At 44.2% G+C, this 20013-nt stretch overlaps 1 protein-coding gene across 1 annotated transcript in view; it reads left to right on the forward strand.

Annotated features, from left to right (window-relative positions):
* Nucleotides 1-20013, forward strand: part of LAMB4 (laminin subunit beta 4) — a 344917-nt gene that overhangs the window by 149230 nt on the left and 175674 nt on the right. Inside the window, exons 24-25 of the mRNA XM_063448083.1 lie at nucleotides 11280-11506; nucleotides 15082-15178. Of these exons, the coding sequence (XP_063304153.1) occupies nucleotides 11280-11506; nucleotides 15082-15178 (324 nt within the window). The remainder of the gene's footprint in view (nucleotides 1-11279; nucleotides 11507-15081; nucleotides 15179-20013) is intronic.

Consider the following 20013-nt stretch of genomic DNA (forward strand, 5'->3'; position numbering starts at 1 on the left):
GACTGATGTGGACCCCAAGGTTTTGTGTGCAAGGGCCTGATGTACCTTCCCATTATGCAGGGAACCATACCCATGCACCCTCCTCCCAAATGTGTCATGCAGCCTCAGGCAACAACCTGCTGGGCAGGAGTCTGCCATTAGGGCAGCGGGGAATCCGATTAGTATGGGGTGGTAAATTACTTGTCACCAAGTACATCAAGGTGTGAGTTTATAGGGTAACAGGGAAACATATTAAAACATGGGTGGGTGAACTCTTGTTGTCCCTGGGATTCGGTTTGAGGGATGTATGCTTTGTCTGGATCTTTATTGAGCTTCAGATCTTAGTTAGCTGGCTCATGTTCCATGTGGTGACAGGTAGTCCCGTAGGCCATGCTGAAAGGGTTCTGAAAGGGACCCTGGCAGGGAGTCGGCCATGCTGTCAGAAACCGGCACCATTTTGTCCCATTGCCGCGAGTGTTGGAGGCCGTTGAGTGTGGATATGAAATCATCATGCGTTGGGTTTCCCCATTTTATGCGGCTGGAGAGCTATAATAAGGGGCTATGTGGGCTGGGATCGCGGAGCCACAATGAACTGCGTCCTACTCCATTAGCTGGTAGGCCATGCCCCTCGAAATCTAAATTTTCATCCAATTACCTGATCACCAGAATTCGTACAAATTGCAGTTCAGTGGAAACTAATATCCAAGTGTATATTTGTGTGTATATATACCGTATATATATATATATATATATATATGTGTGTGTGTGTGTGTGTGTGTATAATTTTTATTTTTTTTTATTTATTTTACTAAGAAGATTATCAGATAATTATGATTTTATTGCCATTATAAATGGTAGCACCAGACATGCATTGCCAAGCCGCATCAATTTTGAAATTCATTTCATGGTTTATGTTAATTACATGAACTAAATAATATAAGAACAATCCTGATAAAAGATTTTAAAAAGGATCAGATTTATTATTTTGTAACTTGTAAATTGTAATAGTAATGTAAAAGTGTTTAATGGGATGAGTCAGGTATCCTCTTGATAACTATGTAGTTGGGGGTTGAAGGTTTTTGGACTATTTAAAGAAATCAGTGACTATTGTCTTAATTTTTATTCTTGTCATTTTAACAATCAAAACAAAATGACACAACAAAGAAAAAATAAGAGGGCTGCTGCTCAAATAACAGGTCACAGGCTAGACAGGATATACATGCCTCTGTAACCGCCACAGACATGTTCAAACTCCACAAATAGACCCAAGTATCTTGCAGCAAGTTTTTCTCTGTTATTAGTAGGCAATTATTACATTATAGGCAAGAAAGAATCCAATAATTTGTTAATGCAATGCACATGCTATACCTACAGTACTGTATATAAATATGTACATGTTCATGACATGTATATGTTCTTTTACATGCAGAAATACATTACAGTAATGTCATGCCCCTGTTTGACACGTGCATATTTACCAACTCTATGTAAATTATCTATTTTCCCTATCCCTACCCTGTGTATATTTGTGGTATTATGTTCATGTGAAAGTCAAAAACAAGATGAAAAAAAAATAAAGCTTATTCTATACTGTTTTCATAGTTCATAACCCTTCTCTCCTCCAATGAAGGGGAGGGGTATTGTCATTATTACAGAAAGCACAGGCATGCAAATGGTTGAGAAACCTGATGCAAAGTTGCCATTGTCTGATTTAATTGTTGCAATTTCTGATCTGTTTTAATAACACTATTCAATGCACCCCATTAGTCCTATACCCATGATCAAGGCACTATAACTGAATTATAAAAATAAAAATGACTGCACACAAAGTTACTGCCACAGCACTAGGTAGCATGCACAGTTGCCACAGTACTAGCTATAGCACCAAAATGTGCCCACAGTACCAGTACACTTCCCGCACCTTTTAAATGTCAGTAATAATGATGATGATGATGATGATAATAATACTAAAGGGCCCTGGATGGGTGCCCTCTAACAGAGGCCATCTCAGCATCCATTAGAGCAGGCTTCCACAAACTCCAGCCCTCCAGATGTTGCTGAACTACAACTCCCATGATTCTCAGCCTATATTTCATTCATAGAATCATGGGAGTTGTAGTTCAGCAACATCTGGAAGGCCGGAGTTTGGGGAAGCCTGCATTAGAGAGTCTGTTCGGAAAAAAACTACCTTTTTACCTGTGTGTCTCTTAACCCCCATTTTGTGTTTCTTATCCCATCTTTTGAATGTCTTAGCCCTCTTAGTTTATCTACCCCCCTTAGTTTACTTTATCCTCCATTTTCCCCTGTATCTTACTTTCCCCCAGCCCCTTTGTGTGTCTCTTAATTGCACCATCCCCTTTGTGTGTCATTGTCCCCCTTCCCCAGTTCCTCTGTGTGTCTCTTGATCTTCTTCCCAGCCACTCTGTGTCACTGTCCCCTTCTCCAGCTCCTTTGTGCGTGTCATTGTCCCCTTCCTTAGCCCCTCTGTGTGTCCATGTCCCATCCCCTCTGTGTCTCATTGTGCCCTTCCCAGCACCTCAGTGTGTGACATTGTCCTCTTTCCCACCCCCTCAGTGTGTGATTTTGTCCCCTTCCCCAGACCCTCAGTGTGTCTCTTGATCCCCTTCCCAGCCCCTCTGTGTCATTGTCCCCTTCCCGAGCTCCTCTGTGTGCCATTGTGCCCTTTTCCAGCCCCTCTGTGTACCCCTGTCCCCTCTCCAGACCCTCAGCGTGTGTCACTAACCCCTTCTCCAGCCCCTCTGTGTATTCCTATCCCCTTCCCTGCGCCTTAGTGTTTGGCATTGTTCCCTTCCCCAACCCCTCTGTGTGTCATTATCTCATTTGCATCCCCTCTCTTTCTGCCCCCCACCCCTAGACTGCTAAATACAGGCACATACAGACTGCTGAATACACACACCAACGCACAGTCTGCTGAATATACACATACTGCTGAATATACATACACAAAGACTGCTGAATACACACACACACTGCTGAATACACACACACACTGCTGAATACACACACACACTGCTGAATACACACACACACTGCTGAATACACACACACACTGCTGAATACACACACATACTGCTGAATACACACACACACTGCTGAATACACACACACACTGCTGAATACACACACACTGCTGAATACACACACACTGCTGAATACACACACACACACACACTGCTGAATACACACACACACACACTGCTGAATACACAGAGACTCATGAATATATACACACACTGTTGAATACCCACCCACAAACTGCTGAATGCATACACTCATTGCTGAATACACAAACACACACACAGCAAGTGGCCCTCCATCGTTCCTCTGCAACACCAAGGATCCAGGCCCTGCAAAAGATTCAATATGACATTTTTCAAAGGTTAGGATATGGATCCCATGAGAGAGAAGTGTAATAGGATCTTCTAGAAAGACTCATGGCTGTAGTTTAGGAGCAAGACAACATGTGTCTGATATTTTGCACATTAGTGAAGGGTATACTGGCCTTTCACAGTGTATTTTGTATGATTTGTGTTGCCCCAAACACAGGGCCAGCACGTCCATAAGGCGGCACAGACGGCCGCCTTAAGATGACAGAGCAGTGAGGCGCAAAAATCTGAATCCCCTGCCTCTAGCTTGGGACTCTGTATTTTAAACTCCCCTCGCTCTCCCTGCAGCCAGCACACAGGAGCAGGGCAGTGTAGTCAGCCTCTTGTGATGATGTCAGACTTCAACTGCTCCCAGATTCCCCAGTGGCCAGGGCCGGACTGGCCCACCGGGATACCGGGAAATTTCCCGGTGAGCCGTCGGCACCTGGGGCCGGGGTGACCTGCGGCCGCAGGGAGAACTTGAAAGGCGGCCGCAGGGGAAGCTTTTCATGAGGCCGCTGGGGGAGCAGGCTCTTCTGGGGGAGCAGGCTGTTCTGTCTCTGCTCCCCCTCCCTCGCGCGCTAGAAAGAGACCGGGGCCGGAATATGACGTCATATTCCGGCCCCGGTCTCATTAAACTGCGAGGGAGGGGGAGCAGAGACAGAACAGCCTGTTCCCCCAGAAGAGCCTGCTCCCCCAGCGGCCTCATGAAAAGCTTCCCCTGCGGCCGCCAGCACAGCAATCAGTCTGCCCACCCACAGGTACCAAAAAGTGTGTGTGTGTGTGTCTGTCTGTCATGCTGTGTGTGTGTGTGTCTGTGTCATGCTGTGTGTCTGTGTCATGCTGTGTGTGTGTGTCTGTCTGTGTCATGCTGTGTGTGTCTGTATCATGCTGTGTGTATGTGTCTGTGTCATGCTGTGTGTGTCTGTCATGCTGGGTGTGTTTGTCATGGTGTGTGTCTGTCTGTGTCATGCTGTGCCTGTCTGTGTCATGCTGTGTGTATGTGTCTGTGTCATGCTGTGTGTGTCTGTCATGCTGTGTGTGTTTGTCATGGTGTGTGTCTGTCTGTGTCATGCTGTGTCTGTCTGTGTCATGCAGTGGGTGTGTGTGTCTGTGTTATGCTGTGTCATGCAGTGTGTGTGTGTGTGTCTGTGTTACGCTGGATGTGTCATGATGTGTGTGTCAGTCGTGGTGTGTGTGTGTGTGTGTGTGTGTGTCAGTCGTGGTGTGTGTGTGTCAGTCGTGGTGTGTGTGTGTCAGTCGTGGTGTGTGTGTGTGTGTGTCGTGGTGTCTGTGTGTTTTTTTAAAAATAGTGTTTTACTCAATTTTTTTTTTTCCAACGTCGTGCTGGTCTCTGCCTCTGACTGAGATCATCAAGCTTGATGATCTCAGCCAATCCGCACTGACACAGGAAGCACCTCTAGTGACCGTCTGAGTGTCTGTCACTAGAGGTGTCACTAGGAAGCAATGTAAACACTGCCTTTTCTCTGCAAAGTCAGTGTTTACATTCAAAAGCCTGCAGGGACAGGCTATAGACACCAGAACCACTACATTAAGCTGTGTGTGTGTGTGTGTGCCTGCTAGTGAGCTTGCTTGCTTGCATGTGTGTGTGTGTGTGCCTGCTAGTGAGTGAGCTTGTGTTTTTATGTCAATGAGCTTATGTATATTAGTGAAATTGTTTGTCTATGAGGCTGTGTATCAATGAGCTTATGTGTGTCAGTGAGATTGTCTGTGTCTGCATGTGAGTATGTTTACTGTATAATTAAATGTTTTACTCTGAAAGGACCAATATATTATATTAGAAAAAGATATATATATATATTAATTACTCTATTATCTGGGGTGGCAAGACATATCCTTACATATTACATGCGACAATATATGGCGCAATGACTTATGGGGCTGGCATAGATTTTTTTTTTCCAGGGCTGCTTTGTATCCCCAGTCCGGCCCTGCCAGTGGCCCTAACTCTATCTACAGCTCCAGCCTCCAGTGCAGCCCGTCCCAGACTATGTCTGTGTATACAGGGCCGGCCTTAGGCATTTAGACGCCCTGTGCGAAAAATCTTCACAGCGCCCCCCCCCCCCCCCCCCCGTCATCCATGTATGCTGTTATGTTTGTGTTGTCTGTGTATGTAATAGTACGTGTGATGACTGTGTGTCATATGTATGCTATGTGTGATATTTGTAATGGGTGTATTAACAGTGTGTGATATGCGTGTATTGGTTGTATGTGACACACACACACACAGGAAGACATCCACACACAGGCAGACAGTAACACACACACGCAGAGACACACACAGGCAGACAGTCATACACACAGGCAGACAGGCAGACAGTCATACACACAGGCAGACAGTCATACACACAGGCAGACAGTCATACACACAGGCAGACAGTCATACACACACAGAGGCAGACAGTCATACACACACAGAGGCAGACAGTCATACACACACACAGAGGCAGACAGTCATACACACACACAGAGGCAGACAGTCATACACACACACAGAGGCAGACAGTCATACACACACACACACAGAGGCAGACAGTCATACACACACACACAGAGGCAGACAGTCATACACACACACACAGAGGCAGACAGTCATACACACACACACAGAGGCAGACAGTCATACACACACACACAGAGACAGACAGTCATATACACACACACAGAGGCAGACAGTCATACACACACACACACACACACACACACACACACACAGAGGCAGACAGTCATACACACACAGAGGCAGACAGTCATACACACACACACACACAGAGGCAGACAGTCATACACACACACACACACACACACACACAGAGGCAGACAGTCATACACACACACACACACACACAGGCAGACAGTCATACACACACACACACACACACACACAGAGGCAGACAGTCATACACACACACACACACACACACACAGAGGCAGACAGTCATACACACACACACACACAGAGGCAGACAGTCATACACACACACAGAGGCAGACAGTCATACACACACACACACACACACACAGAGGCAGACAGTCATACACACACACACACACAGAGGCAGACAGTCATACACACACACACAGAGGCAGACAGTCATACATACACACACACACAGATGCAGACAGTCATACACACACACACAGAGGCAGACAGTCATACACACACACACAGAGGCAGACAGTCATACACACACACACACACAGAGGCAGACAGTCATACACACACAAACACACACACACACACACAGAGGCAGACAGTCATACACACACACACACACACAGAGGCAGACAGTCATACACACACACACACACACAGAGGCAGACATTCATACACACACACACAGAGGCAGACAGTCATACACACACACACACACACAGGGGCAGACAGTCATACACACACACACACACAGAGGCAGACAGTCATACACACACAGAGGCAGACAGTCATACACACACACACACAGACAGAGGCAGACAGTCATACACACACACACACACAGAGGCAGACAGTCATACACACACACACACAGAGGCAGACAGTCATACACACACACACACACACACACACACAGAGGCAGACAGTCATACACACACAGAGGCAGACAGTCATACACACACAGAGGCAGACAGTCATACACACACACACACACAGAGGCAGACAGTCATACACACACACAGAGGCAGACAGTCATACACACACACAGAGGCAGACAGTCATACACACACACAGAGGCAGACAGTCATACACACACACACACACAGAGGCAGACAGTCATACACACACACAGAGGCAGACAGTCATACACACACACAGAGGCAGACAGTCATACACACACACACAGAGGCAGACAGTCATACACACACACACAGAGGCAGACAGTCATACACACACACACAGAGGCAGACAGTCATATACACACACACACACAGAGGCAGACAGTCATATACACACACACACAGAGGAAGACAGTCATACACACACACACACACACAGAGGCAGACAGTCATACACACACACACACACACACAGAGGCAGACAGTCATACACACACACAGAGGCAGACAGTCATACACACACACACACACAGAGGCAGACAGTCATGCACACACACACACACACACACACACACACAGAGGCAGACAGTCATACACACACACACACACACACACAGAGGCAGACAGTCATACACACACACACACACACAGAGGCAGACAGTCATACACACACACACACACACACACACACACAGAGGCAGACAGTCATACACACACACACACAGAGGCAGACAGTCATACACACACACACACAGAGGCAGACAGTCATACACACACAGAGGCAGACAGTCATACACACACACACACACACACACACACACACACACACAGAGGCAGACAGTCATACACACACACACAGAGGCAGACAGTCATACATACACACACACACAGAGGCAGACAGTCATACATACACACACACACAGAGGCAGACATTCATACACACACACACAGAGGCAGACAGTCATACACACACACAGAAGCAGACAGTCATACACACAAACACACACACAGAGGCAGACAGTCATACACACACACACACACACAGAGGCAGACAGTCATACACACACACACACACACACAGAGGCAGACAGTCATACACACACACACACAGAGGCAGACAGTCATACACACACACACACACACACACACACACAGGGGCAGACAGTCATACACACACACACACACACACACACACAGAGGCAGACAGTCATACACACACACACACACACAGAGGCAGACAGTCATACACACACACACAGAGGCAGACAGTCATACACACACACACAGAGGCAGACAGTCATATACACACACACACACAGAGGCAGACAGTCATACACACACACACACAGAGGAAGACAGTCATACACACACACACACACAGAGGCAGACAGTCATACACACACACACACACAGAGGCAGACAGTCATACACACACACAGAGGCAGACAGTCATACACACACACACACACAGAGGCAGACAGTCATGCACACACACACACACACACACACACACACAGAGGCAGACAGTCATACACACACACACACACACACACAGAGGCAGACAGTCATACACACACACACACACACACACAGAGGCAGACAGTCATACACACACACACACACACACACAGAGGCAGACAGTCATACACACACACACACAGAGGCAGACAGTCATACACACACACACACAGAGGCAGACAGTCATACACACACAGAGGCAGACAGTCATACACACACACACACACACACACAGAGGCAGACAGTCATACACACACACACAGAGGCAGACAGTCATACATACACACACACACAGAGGCAGACAGTCATACATACACACACACACAGAGGCAGACAGTCATACACACACACACAGAGGCAGACAGTCATACACACACACAGAAGCAGACAGTCATACACACAAACACACACACAGAGGCAGACAGTCATACACACACACACACACACACAGAGGCAGACAGTCATACACACACACACACACAGAGGCAGACAGTCATACACACACACACAGAGGCAGACAGTCATACACACACACACACACACACACACACACACACAGGGGCAGACAGTCATACACACACACACACACACACACACACACACAGAGGCAGACAGTCATACACACACACACACACACAGAGGCAGACAGTCATACACACACACACACAGACAGAGGCAGACAGTCATACACACACACACACACAGAGGCAGACAGTCATACACACACACACACAGAGGCAGACAGTCATACACACACACACACAGAGGCAGACAGTCATACACACACACACACACACACACACAGAGGCAGACAGTCATACACACACACACACACACACAGAGGCAGACAGTCATACACACACACACACAGAGGCAGACAGTCATACACACACACACACACAGAGGCAGACAGTCATACATACACACACACAGAGGCAGACAGTCATACATACACACACACACACACACAGAGGCAGACAGTCATACATACACACACACACACACACAGAGGCAGACAGTCATACACATACACACACACACACACACACACAGAGGTAGACAGTCATACACACATACACACACACACACACACACACACAGAGGCAGACAGTCATACACACATACACACACACACACACAGAGGCAGACAGTCATACACACATACACACACACACACACACAGAGGCAGACAGTCATACACACATACACACACACACACACAGAGGCAGACAGTCATACACACACACACACACACAGAGGCAGACAGTCATACACACACACACACACACACACACACACAGAGGCAGACAGCCATACACACACACACACACACACAGATGCAGACAGTCATACACACACACACACACACACACAGAGGCAGACAGTCATACACACACACACACACACACACACAGAGGCAGACAGTCATACACACACACACACAGTTATCTGTGGAGTTCATTGTGGAGGCAGTGCAGCTCCTGGTGACTGTTTGGTGGGGAAGCAGGGCCTCCTTCCTGCTTCCCCTGCAGCAGTTTTCTGGTGCTTTTAGCTCCGCCCCCGCCGCACGGTAAGCTCCGCCCCCGCCGCAAATTAAAAAAAAACAAAAAACTTTTTTTTTTTTTTTTTTAATCCCGGCCGGCTGTGCGGCCGCACGGCGCCCCCTGCTCCATGGCGCCCTGTGCGGCCGCACAGCTCGCACACCCCTAAGGCCGGCCCTGTGTGTATATATGTCTTTGCATGTCTGTATGTATCTGTATGCCTTGTTCTGTATGTCTCTGTATGCCTGCGTCTTTATGTCTCTGTTTGACTGTATGTCTGTGTTTGTATATATCTGTATGACTGTCTTTATTTCTCTATATGACCATGTCTGCATGTCTCTGTGTGTGTCTGTATGACTATATGTCTGTGTTTGTATGTCAGTGTACCTATATGTGTTGCTTGTATGACTGTGTACCTATATGTCTGTGTTTGTTTGATTGTGTGCCTGCATATTTCTGTGACTGTGTGCCTGTATGTGCGTTTTGCTATATATCTATGTCTATATGGCTTGGGAGGGAAAAGATACACAAAGGGCCCTGAGGGGAAGAGGGACACACAAAAAACATGAGGGGAGAGACCCACAGAAAAGGACCGTGGGAAAAAGAGACACAAAGGGGTTGTAAGAGACATACAAGGGGGTGTAAGACACATAAAGGGGGATACAATACACTAAATGGGGTAAGAATTTCAAAAGGCTGATTACGAGACACCGCTAACAATGTTTTTTATTTGTGTGTGTGGAGTGTAGGAGGGTCAGCAAAATTCATCTTCGCGTGTGTAGCCAAAAATCCTTGCACTGGCCCTGTCCAGACACACTGTAATGCACCTTGTTAACACTTTCGTGACTTTAGCCATTTACCTTTTCTCTAATGTATCACAGTCCACATTTGAGGTAATAGTGAATTTGACTACATGGGACAACATTCTCCTACTCTGACTTCATACATGAAGTCCTGGATTATTTTCTATAATCCTGAAAGTGAAGATTTTCAGCTAGTTAAGTCCATGTGTTATTGGATTGAGATTTCTTTTGAGCAGAGCCTGTCTTTCCACTGGTGTCTTAAATAAATCTTTAGATACTCCATATTCTCAAATAAAATGAAAATGCAAAATCACAAAATAATACGAGCACACTTGGCAAAGCCTATCTTTAAAACATCTACTTTTAAGGTGAGCAGAGGCAGATACATTGTCATGCCATTCATTAATTTTATAAATATGAAAAAACAAAACGTAATATTGTAGATAACATTCATGTGATTTTTTATTTTTTTCAAGGTTGTGACTGTAACCCCCTAGGAACAAATGCAGAGACCTGTTCAATTTATGAAGAAGTTGGAGAATGTGTATGTGACAAAACCACAGGCCAATGTCCTTGCTTACCTAATGTGATTGGTAAAAAATGTGACAAGTGTGCTGTAGGATCTTGGAGTCTGACCGTAGGAAAAGGATGTGAACTATGTGACTGCAACAAAAACAATTCCTATGGGCAACAGTGCAACCAGGTATGAGTTCTGAGATATCAGTTGAAAGAACTAACAATTCTAAAATAAGAATATTATTCAAAATTGTATATGCTAAATGAGGTGAATATGTTATTAGGTCTATCTAACACAGTAGGCACTGTAAAAACATTGGTTGAGGTGGTTATGGTGCCTAATGTGTCTGTGTTTTTTTTTTTTGTTTTTTTTAGCTTTAATCAACATGTCTTTAATCAACATGTTTTATTTTATATTATACATTTCACTTTTTGTAATTCTTAATGAGGAGGCAGTGATGGAACTAATTTAGAGAGGACACAGGTGTAAAAGAAACATCTGTCCAAACAGTAGATCCCTATCTTTCATACAACTACTATGATGCATTGCAAGCTGAGTATATACCCTTGCACATCCTTACAGTGTTGTATTTAAGAGCAGTGTCTGTGTGTTTGAATGGCGATATGTTTTTATGGAGTATGTGTGAATGAATATAGGGGTGTATTTGTGTGTAGTGTTGGAGTTTGAATGTGGCTCCATGTTTGCATATACTGTTACCATTTGAAAGCAGTGATTTATGTTGTTGTTATGTGTTGGTGTTTACATATGTAATGTGTTTGTATGTAATGTTGTTGTTTGGCTACAGGCATGTTTTTGTATGTAGTGTTGGTATTTAAATGGAGGTATGTGCTTGTATTTAGTGTTGACATTTGCATGCAGGGGTGTATGTGTGTTTGGCATTTGAATGCTGGATTGTATGCATATACACACACACACACTCACACATGTACATACTGACACAAACACAGATACACCAATACAAACACACATACACAGGTCATAACTTACATATTTTTAGCCATCTTAGGGCACCATTCCTGCAGCATATGCTGACTTGAGAGTCTGTGGCTTGCTCTCAGTCAATTCTCCCTCCTCTCTTCACTATGCCTCCCCACACAGATCTCTGAACACTAAGGGAAGTGACCTGTGCTCTCTTCCTCCCAGTACCATGACTTCACTGTTGATCTGACAGGGGCCCACGTAGTGGTGCTAAAGAACAGCTCATAACCAACCTTGATCGGACATGCCCATAGAATGGCCCTATGTGTGTCAGTCACTAGATGGCTGCTTGTAGCCCCTGGTGCAGACCCTGCTTGTAGCCCCTGGTGCAGCTGCACCACCAGTAATTCTGCCAAATTAGGTGGCATGCAGTTTTTTGCTTGGAATATTGCATAATGTTATATGAAAACAAATAGGAAAAAACTGTTTCTATTTCATAGAAACATATGGACATGGGTGAAATGTCCATATTGCATATATAAAACACATAGAAAACCAAAGATAATAATAAAAAAAGACCCTTATATGGGTCGAAACGTTGATCGGGACTAACGCATGTAAATTGCAATAAAATCACTATTGGAAGATTACAAGACATCTGAGTGCTCCTATTTCCTAATTTTTGAATATATATATATATATATTAGTTTGTAAAAAAATATATTAGTTTGTAAAAGTTTTTTTTAAAAACACCTAATCTAGGCAAAAAAACACCTAATCTAGGCAAAAAAACTAATCTAGGGGATTTAGTTACATTATATGATCATACATTGCATAAGCCTGCCACAAGGTCAATGTACCCCATCTTTGGCAGGTCCTACTCTCACAGTCTAATGTCTGCTCTTATGAGATTAACCACTTACTTGGGAAAAAAATTCCATCTGAGGCTCTCTGCAGTACAAGGCTAAATAGGGACCTGAGATGAGGCACCTGTAACAGGGAGGGGTGCAAAACCAAGGAGTTGGCTAGACTCCCAAATATATATATAGGAAACATGGGGGGGATGGTTGCACTCACCTAAACATGCTTAAATGGGGTGCTGCTGGGGGCCATATTATACAATAAACAATACACAAGATCCAGCGCACTCTCCTATCCACTAAACAGCAACTTCAATGTTGACAGATTTTATTAGTTTGTAAAAGTTTTTTTTAAACACCTAATCTAGGTAAACTTTTACAAACTAATAAAATCTGTCAACATTGAAGTTGCTGTTTAGTGGATAGGAGAGTGCGCTGGATCTTGTGTATTGTTTATTGTTTATTGTTAATTGTATAATATGGCCCCCAGCAGCACCCCATTTAAGCATGTTTAGGTGAGTGCAACCATGTATGTATGTATGTATGTATGTATGTATGTATATATGTATGTATGTATGTATGTGTAGACTTCAAATATATAAATATGTATATATTTAAATTCTACATGCATATTTATGTAATATTTTTACATAATTTTATTGATTGCAATTTGAGGGACATGCCTGACAACCCAGGCTGAAAGTCCAGAAAATTTAATTTGCTAACACTGTGTTTAACCCTGTAACTTTATATGACACCCTAAAACCTGTACATGGGGGGGGGGTACTGTTTTACTCGGGAGACTTCGCTGAACAAAAATATTATTCTTTCAAAACAGTAAAACATATCACAGCGATGATATTGTCAGTGAAAGTGACTTTTGAATTTTTCACATACAAATGGCACTTTCACTGATGATATTTTTGCTGTGATACGTTTTACTGTTCTGAAACACTAATATTTGTGTTCAGCGAATTCTCCCGAGTATAACAGTACCCCACATGTAGAGGTTTTATAGTGTTTTTGAAAGTTACAGGGTCAAATATAAGGCTTGATATGTCAGATTGGTTATGTTGCCTTTGAGAGCGTATAGTAGCCCAGGAATGAGAATTACGCCCATGATGGCATACCATTTGCAAAAGAAGACAACCCAAGGTATTGCAAATGGGGTATGTTAAGCCTTTTTTAGTAGCTACTTAGTCACAAACACTGGCCAAAGTTAGCGTTTCTTGCATTTTTAACACGCAAACAAATATAAATGCTAACTTTGGCCAGTGTTTGTGACTAAGTGGCTACTAAAAGAGACTAGACATACCCCATATTGAATACCCTGGGTTGTCTACTTTAAAAAAAGATATGTACATGTGGGGTGTGATTGAGAGATTTATGACAGATAATAGTGTTACAGTGTCACTATTGATACATTTAAAAAAAATATATATTGAAACAGCAATTTCGTACTTGTACTTATAGCCATATAACTTGCAAAAAAGCACGTAAACACTGGGTGTTTTTAAACTCCGGACAAAACTTTGAATCTATTTAGCAGTTTTTTTTTCATTAGCTTTTGTAGATAAGTAAAAGATTTTTCAAGTAAAAGTCCAAAAACTTTTTTTTGTTTTTTTTTTTTTAATTTTTCACCATATTTTATACATATTTTTAAAGTAAAATATATGACATGATACAAATAATGGTATGTAAAGAAAGCCCTTCTTGTCCTGAAAAAAACAATATATAACTTGTATGGGAACAGTAAATGAGAGAGCGGAAAATTACAGCTAAACACAAACACCACAAAAGTGTTAAAACCGCTCTGGTCCTTAACGTACAACATTGCAAAAACAGGCCGGTCCTTAAGGGGTTAATGACCAATTGTTTCCTGTTTGCATGTTATATCATTTCTTACAATCTTTACTTATAAAAGTTATTTGCTTAAAAAAACGGAATATGTTTTCTCATCAGTTTACAGGGCAATGTCTATGCAAACCTAAATACAGAGGCCAAAAGTGTGATCAATGTGAGGAAAATTATTATGGCAATCCACTAATACAATGCACATGTAAGTACAATGAAACCATCTTCAGTCTCATTGCTGAAACATATTAATATTGAAATAAGCTAAATCAATACTATCATAACTCAATTATTTTACATGCATAGTACATATTTGATATTAGTTGACTACTAATATATAAACAATGTTATTCAGTAAATGGGAATTATCAGGAATTCCCAGTGAATTTGAAATTTTAAGCTAAAAGTATACCATCAGTGTATTGTGAATTTGAAATTTACTCTTAGGGTTATTCAATAAGCATCAACAGGGCTATTAGCTAAAGTGAGAATTCTAGGTAAATTCAAAGGGAATTTAAGATTTAAGGTAAAAAAAAAAGCCAAACTGTGAGTTAACCCTTCTAATTTTAGTGAATTAGATACAAATGGAAATATTAAAGCTAACAAATACAGTTTAAAAAATATATTGACATCGTGAAAACCATTTAAATACAAAGGTAGAGAAAGCAAGAAATAAAGCTTCTCCCATAGGATAAGATAACAGTTTATCCAGTGGAAGGAAATAAAGAATTTTCCCGGTTTTAAAAAAAATATAGGTCAAACAGGTATGGGGCAATGTTTAAAGGGACACTATAGTCACCAGAACAACTACAGCTTATTGTATTTGGGTTGGTGAGTAGTGATGTCCTGAACTATTCGCTGGCGAATAGTTCCTGGCGAACATAGCATGTTCGCGTTCGCCACCGCGGGCGAACACATGCGATTTTTGATGCGCCCCCTATGTCATAAAAAAAACAATAAGGGGGAGACCTACTGTCCTCCCCCCCCGGCCCCCACCCCTGCGCGGTGGGTGGGGGCCATAAATCACAATGGGGGGACCTACTGTCCTCCCCCCCGCCCACAACCGTGAGCGTTGGGTGGGGGCCATAAAAATAATGAGGGGGGGAACCTACTGTCCTCCCCCCCCACCCCCACCCCTGCATGGTGGGTGGGGGCCATAAAAATAATGAGGGGGGGAACCTACTGTCCTCCCCCCCCCCGGCCCCCACCCCTGCGCGGTGGGTGGAGGCCATAAATCCCAATGGGGGGACCTACTGTCCCACCCCGGCCCCCACCCCTGCGCGGTGGGTGGGGGCCATAAATCACAATGGGGGGACCTACTTTATAAGCCTTCCCCCGCCCTGCAGAGCTCAGTCTGCGCGGAGCCCTCCATGGGTGAAGATGGATTATTATTTTTTGCGCTCGTTTTTTTTTTTTTTTTTTTTAATTGCGTCGGTTATTATGGTTTTTTTTATTAGGCTAAGATTCTAAGATTTTAGAAGAAAGAAAACATCCAATGTTTTTTTTTTTAAAAGGTTCTTAGTTAAAGGTCCCCCCTCATTATTTTTAGGGTGAGAGGGGTAGGTAGGGGGATATTGTTTTTTTCAGGGGGGGGGAGGGGATGACTAGGGTCCCGCCATTTGTATTTAGGGCCCCCACGTGACGCTCAGGGGTGGGGGCCAGGGGGAAGGACATTAGGTCCCCCCCTTATTAGTATTTAGGGCCCCACCCACCGCTCAAGGGTGGGGGCCGGGGGGGACGGTAGGTCCCCCCTTATGTTTTTTATGGCCCCCACCCACTGCTCAGGGGTGGGGGACTGGGGGGACGGTAGGTCCCCCCTTATTGTTTTTTTTAGGGCCCCCACCCACCGCACAGGGGTGGGGGACGGAGAGGGGGAGGGCAGTAGATCCCCCCCCTCATTATCTTTATGGCCCCCACCCGCCGCCCAGGGTTGAAGGCCGGAGAGGGTGAGGACAGTAAGTCCCCCCCTCATTATCTTTATGGTCCCCACCCGCCACCCAGGGGTGGGGGCCGGGGGAGGGAGGACAGTAGGTCCCCCCCCTCATTATCATTATGGCCCCCACCCGCCGCACAGGGGTGGGGGCCTGGGGGGAGGACAGTAGGTCCCCCCCCTCATTATCTTTATGGCCCCCACCCGCCGCCCAGGGGTGGGGGCCGGGGGGAAGGAGAATAGGTCTCCCCCCCCCCTTCAATTACTATTGTGGCCAGAAAGAGTCCCTGTGGGTTTTAAAATTCGTCTGCCTATTGAATTCTATGGCGGTTCGCCCGGTTCGCAAACATTTGCAGAAATTCTCATTCGCGGTTCTCTAACCGAAAATTTTATGTTCGCGACATCCCTATTGGTGAGTATAATTATTCCCTTTTTCAGAATACAGTCTAGGGATACCTTCAGTGACAACTCCTGATATAGCTACTAGAGGTGATCCTGGGGCAGTGCTGCACAGTATCAAGCACTGCCATTCAGCGTCTCCACCCTCTGCATGGAAACACTGAACTTTCATCATAGAGATGCATTGATTCAATGCATCTCTATGAGGAAATGTGTTTGACTTGTGCTGTCTCTGCCCCTGATCTGCCTACTTGATAATATCAACCAATCCAATGCATACCTATGGGAAAGCATTGTGATTGGCTCATATCATCACTTCTGATGATATCAGCCAAGGGGGCAGATCGTGACAGAGCCATCAGCAGCAGCAGACTGCAATAAAGGTGAGATTTTATTATTTTGGAGGATAAGGGGGTGGGGACAGAGGGGCTAGATAAGGATTTTAACACTATAGTCAGGGCCGGATTAACATAAAGCCCATGCGTATGGGATATGCCCAATGATTTAAAAAAATATATATATACTCTTCACATGCTCTTGCTTAAGTATGGAAACTTAAGAGATATGTAGGGGAACAAAACTGGTGTGGACTGGCTGACAATGAAATTAGTTAAGGTAAAGCTGACTTTGCAAACTATGTAAATGCTCTTGCTGTTTCAGTCTCTCTAACACTGTGGCATGTTCCCTTTCTTCTACATTCACTACATACACGTTTTCTCTGTCCCAGACTGTATAACAGGAGTTTTTGTCTGCTAGTAAGAAGATTAGGAGAGGAGTGGACAAGTAAGTGCTAGGGGACAGTCCTTAGGAAGATTAGAGCTAGCCCATTATTTAACGCATTTATGCCAAGCTCAGGGTGCTGTCTGCATCGTATGCCATTGATTGTCAGGCTGCCTAACTTGCATTTATGCCAGGCTGACCATCTAATTCTTCATGCAGATACACCCCTTTTTGGGCATGTTTGTCCATTTGGGCGGTTCTGATTAAATGATTCACATCAGTGACCCACCCTTTTACTCCACTCACCGAAATCACTTGACACTGCTATTAGGGGGTATGGATTTACTTGAAAGATAAAAGTGAGAGATTAGCATAGAGTATGTGTTTTCTGAAGCCATGTCCTGTGAGATTACCTCCAGCACCACCTCCACCAGGATGTTTATGTGGCGAAAGTGACCTCACCAATGGTTTTTGGAGGGGACTACTTGCCAGCCTTTTACCCTGCGACTATGGCCCCTTTAATGTATTGTGGCTGAGAGACCCTATTTGTGGCTATTGGGACTTTAAACAATGGTTCTTCGAACTCCCGAACAGTTGACATGGCCGCCATTCGATATTCGAACACAAGGTGGCGGCCATCTTGTTCGCATTGACCAAAACCGCGAGTAGACTTCAGGGAGACTTAGCCGCGAATGCCATGGAACTATTTTCGGCATGAAAACCCACGGTTCCCCGTTGGTCCTCCAGCAGCACTTAGCCGCGATTCTATGGAACTGTTTTCGGCATGAAATCCTGTGTTCGCCTGGGCAAAAATATGACTTCCATAAAATTTCTGAATCCCTTATCTGATCTGGGTGATTTTTGGATATGTTGTTTACCCAGATCAGGGCTATCAGGGGATGTAAGATGGTGATATGTTGTGTTTTGGGGTACTTATTAGACTTTATACAAATGTGTGTGTTTTTTCTGCCAGGGGATAACTAAGTTAATGTTTTATCTGCCTTAATTATATCACAGGCAGGGGGGAGGGTTTGTGTACTGTATGTGGGAGTGCCGTTCCTTATCACATTGTTTTTATTGGCTTGCATACTTTGTGTCCTGTGCCCAACAAGGTCCACCTGGGCATCAACCTTGTTGGGAAACTTGCATAAAAGACCAGTGTGCCCCATTACAGTTGAGTTTCTGTTTTACCCTCAACATAGAGTCTCGTCTCATGTGTGGGGGAAAAGGCTGCATCTACACTGGGGATTGCTATATCACTATACTCCCCAGGGATTATAATCACTAAGCTCTTTTAAGAGCTGTTCCTGCTTGACTCTCTGGAGGAAGAGAGGATTCACCCACTGGAACCTGGAGCCTTGTCTTAGGTCCAGGGTGGGAAGAGATGGCGAGTTCCCAGCCAAGCTGTAGCGCTGATGGCGTCTGGTGGAGTGCTTGGAGTCCTTGGTGAGCACAAGGAGCATCCATCGGCGGAGGTACCCAACCGGGTTACAGGAAGCTCCATTATAGCTTAGAAGGTATAACTGATTTAGTGTTTTCTGCCTACAAGATTCTAGAATTAGGTCCAGCAAAACTGTCAGCACCAGGCCCAATGGACTCTCAATCTGGCCCTGACTATAGTGTCAGGTATACATGTTTGTGTTTCTGATACTATAGTGTTCCTTTAATGATGAAACATTACAGATTCAGTAGTTAATTAAGATGGGCACTAGTTTAATATATTTAGGCTACATCAAATAGATGGGTTTTTGATGTAAATGATGTTCAATAATTTTAAGGGAGGCAGGTTGCAAAATGTTCAAGTATAGAAACAAAAAATGCACTTTAATTCCTCACTATAGAGGCAGGGAGACAAAATTAAGCAATGCACATACTTAAATGCAGAAAGACAAAATTATTTTTATAGGTAACAGAATAATAAGTCACTACATTTTAGAATTTTTACAGATAAAATAAAAAGGTATACATTTTATTTTGTCATCTTATATACT

Source organism: Pelobates fuscus, chromosome 3, assembly GCF_036172605.1.
Source record: "Pelobates fuscus isolate aPelFus1 chromosome 3, aPelFus1.pri, whole genome shotgun sequence".
NCBI classification, from domain to species: Eukaryota; Metazoa; Chordata; class Amphibia; order Anura; family Pelobatidae; genus Pelobates; species Pelobates fuscus.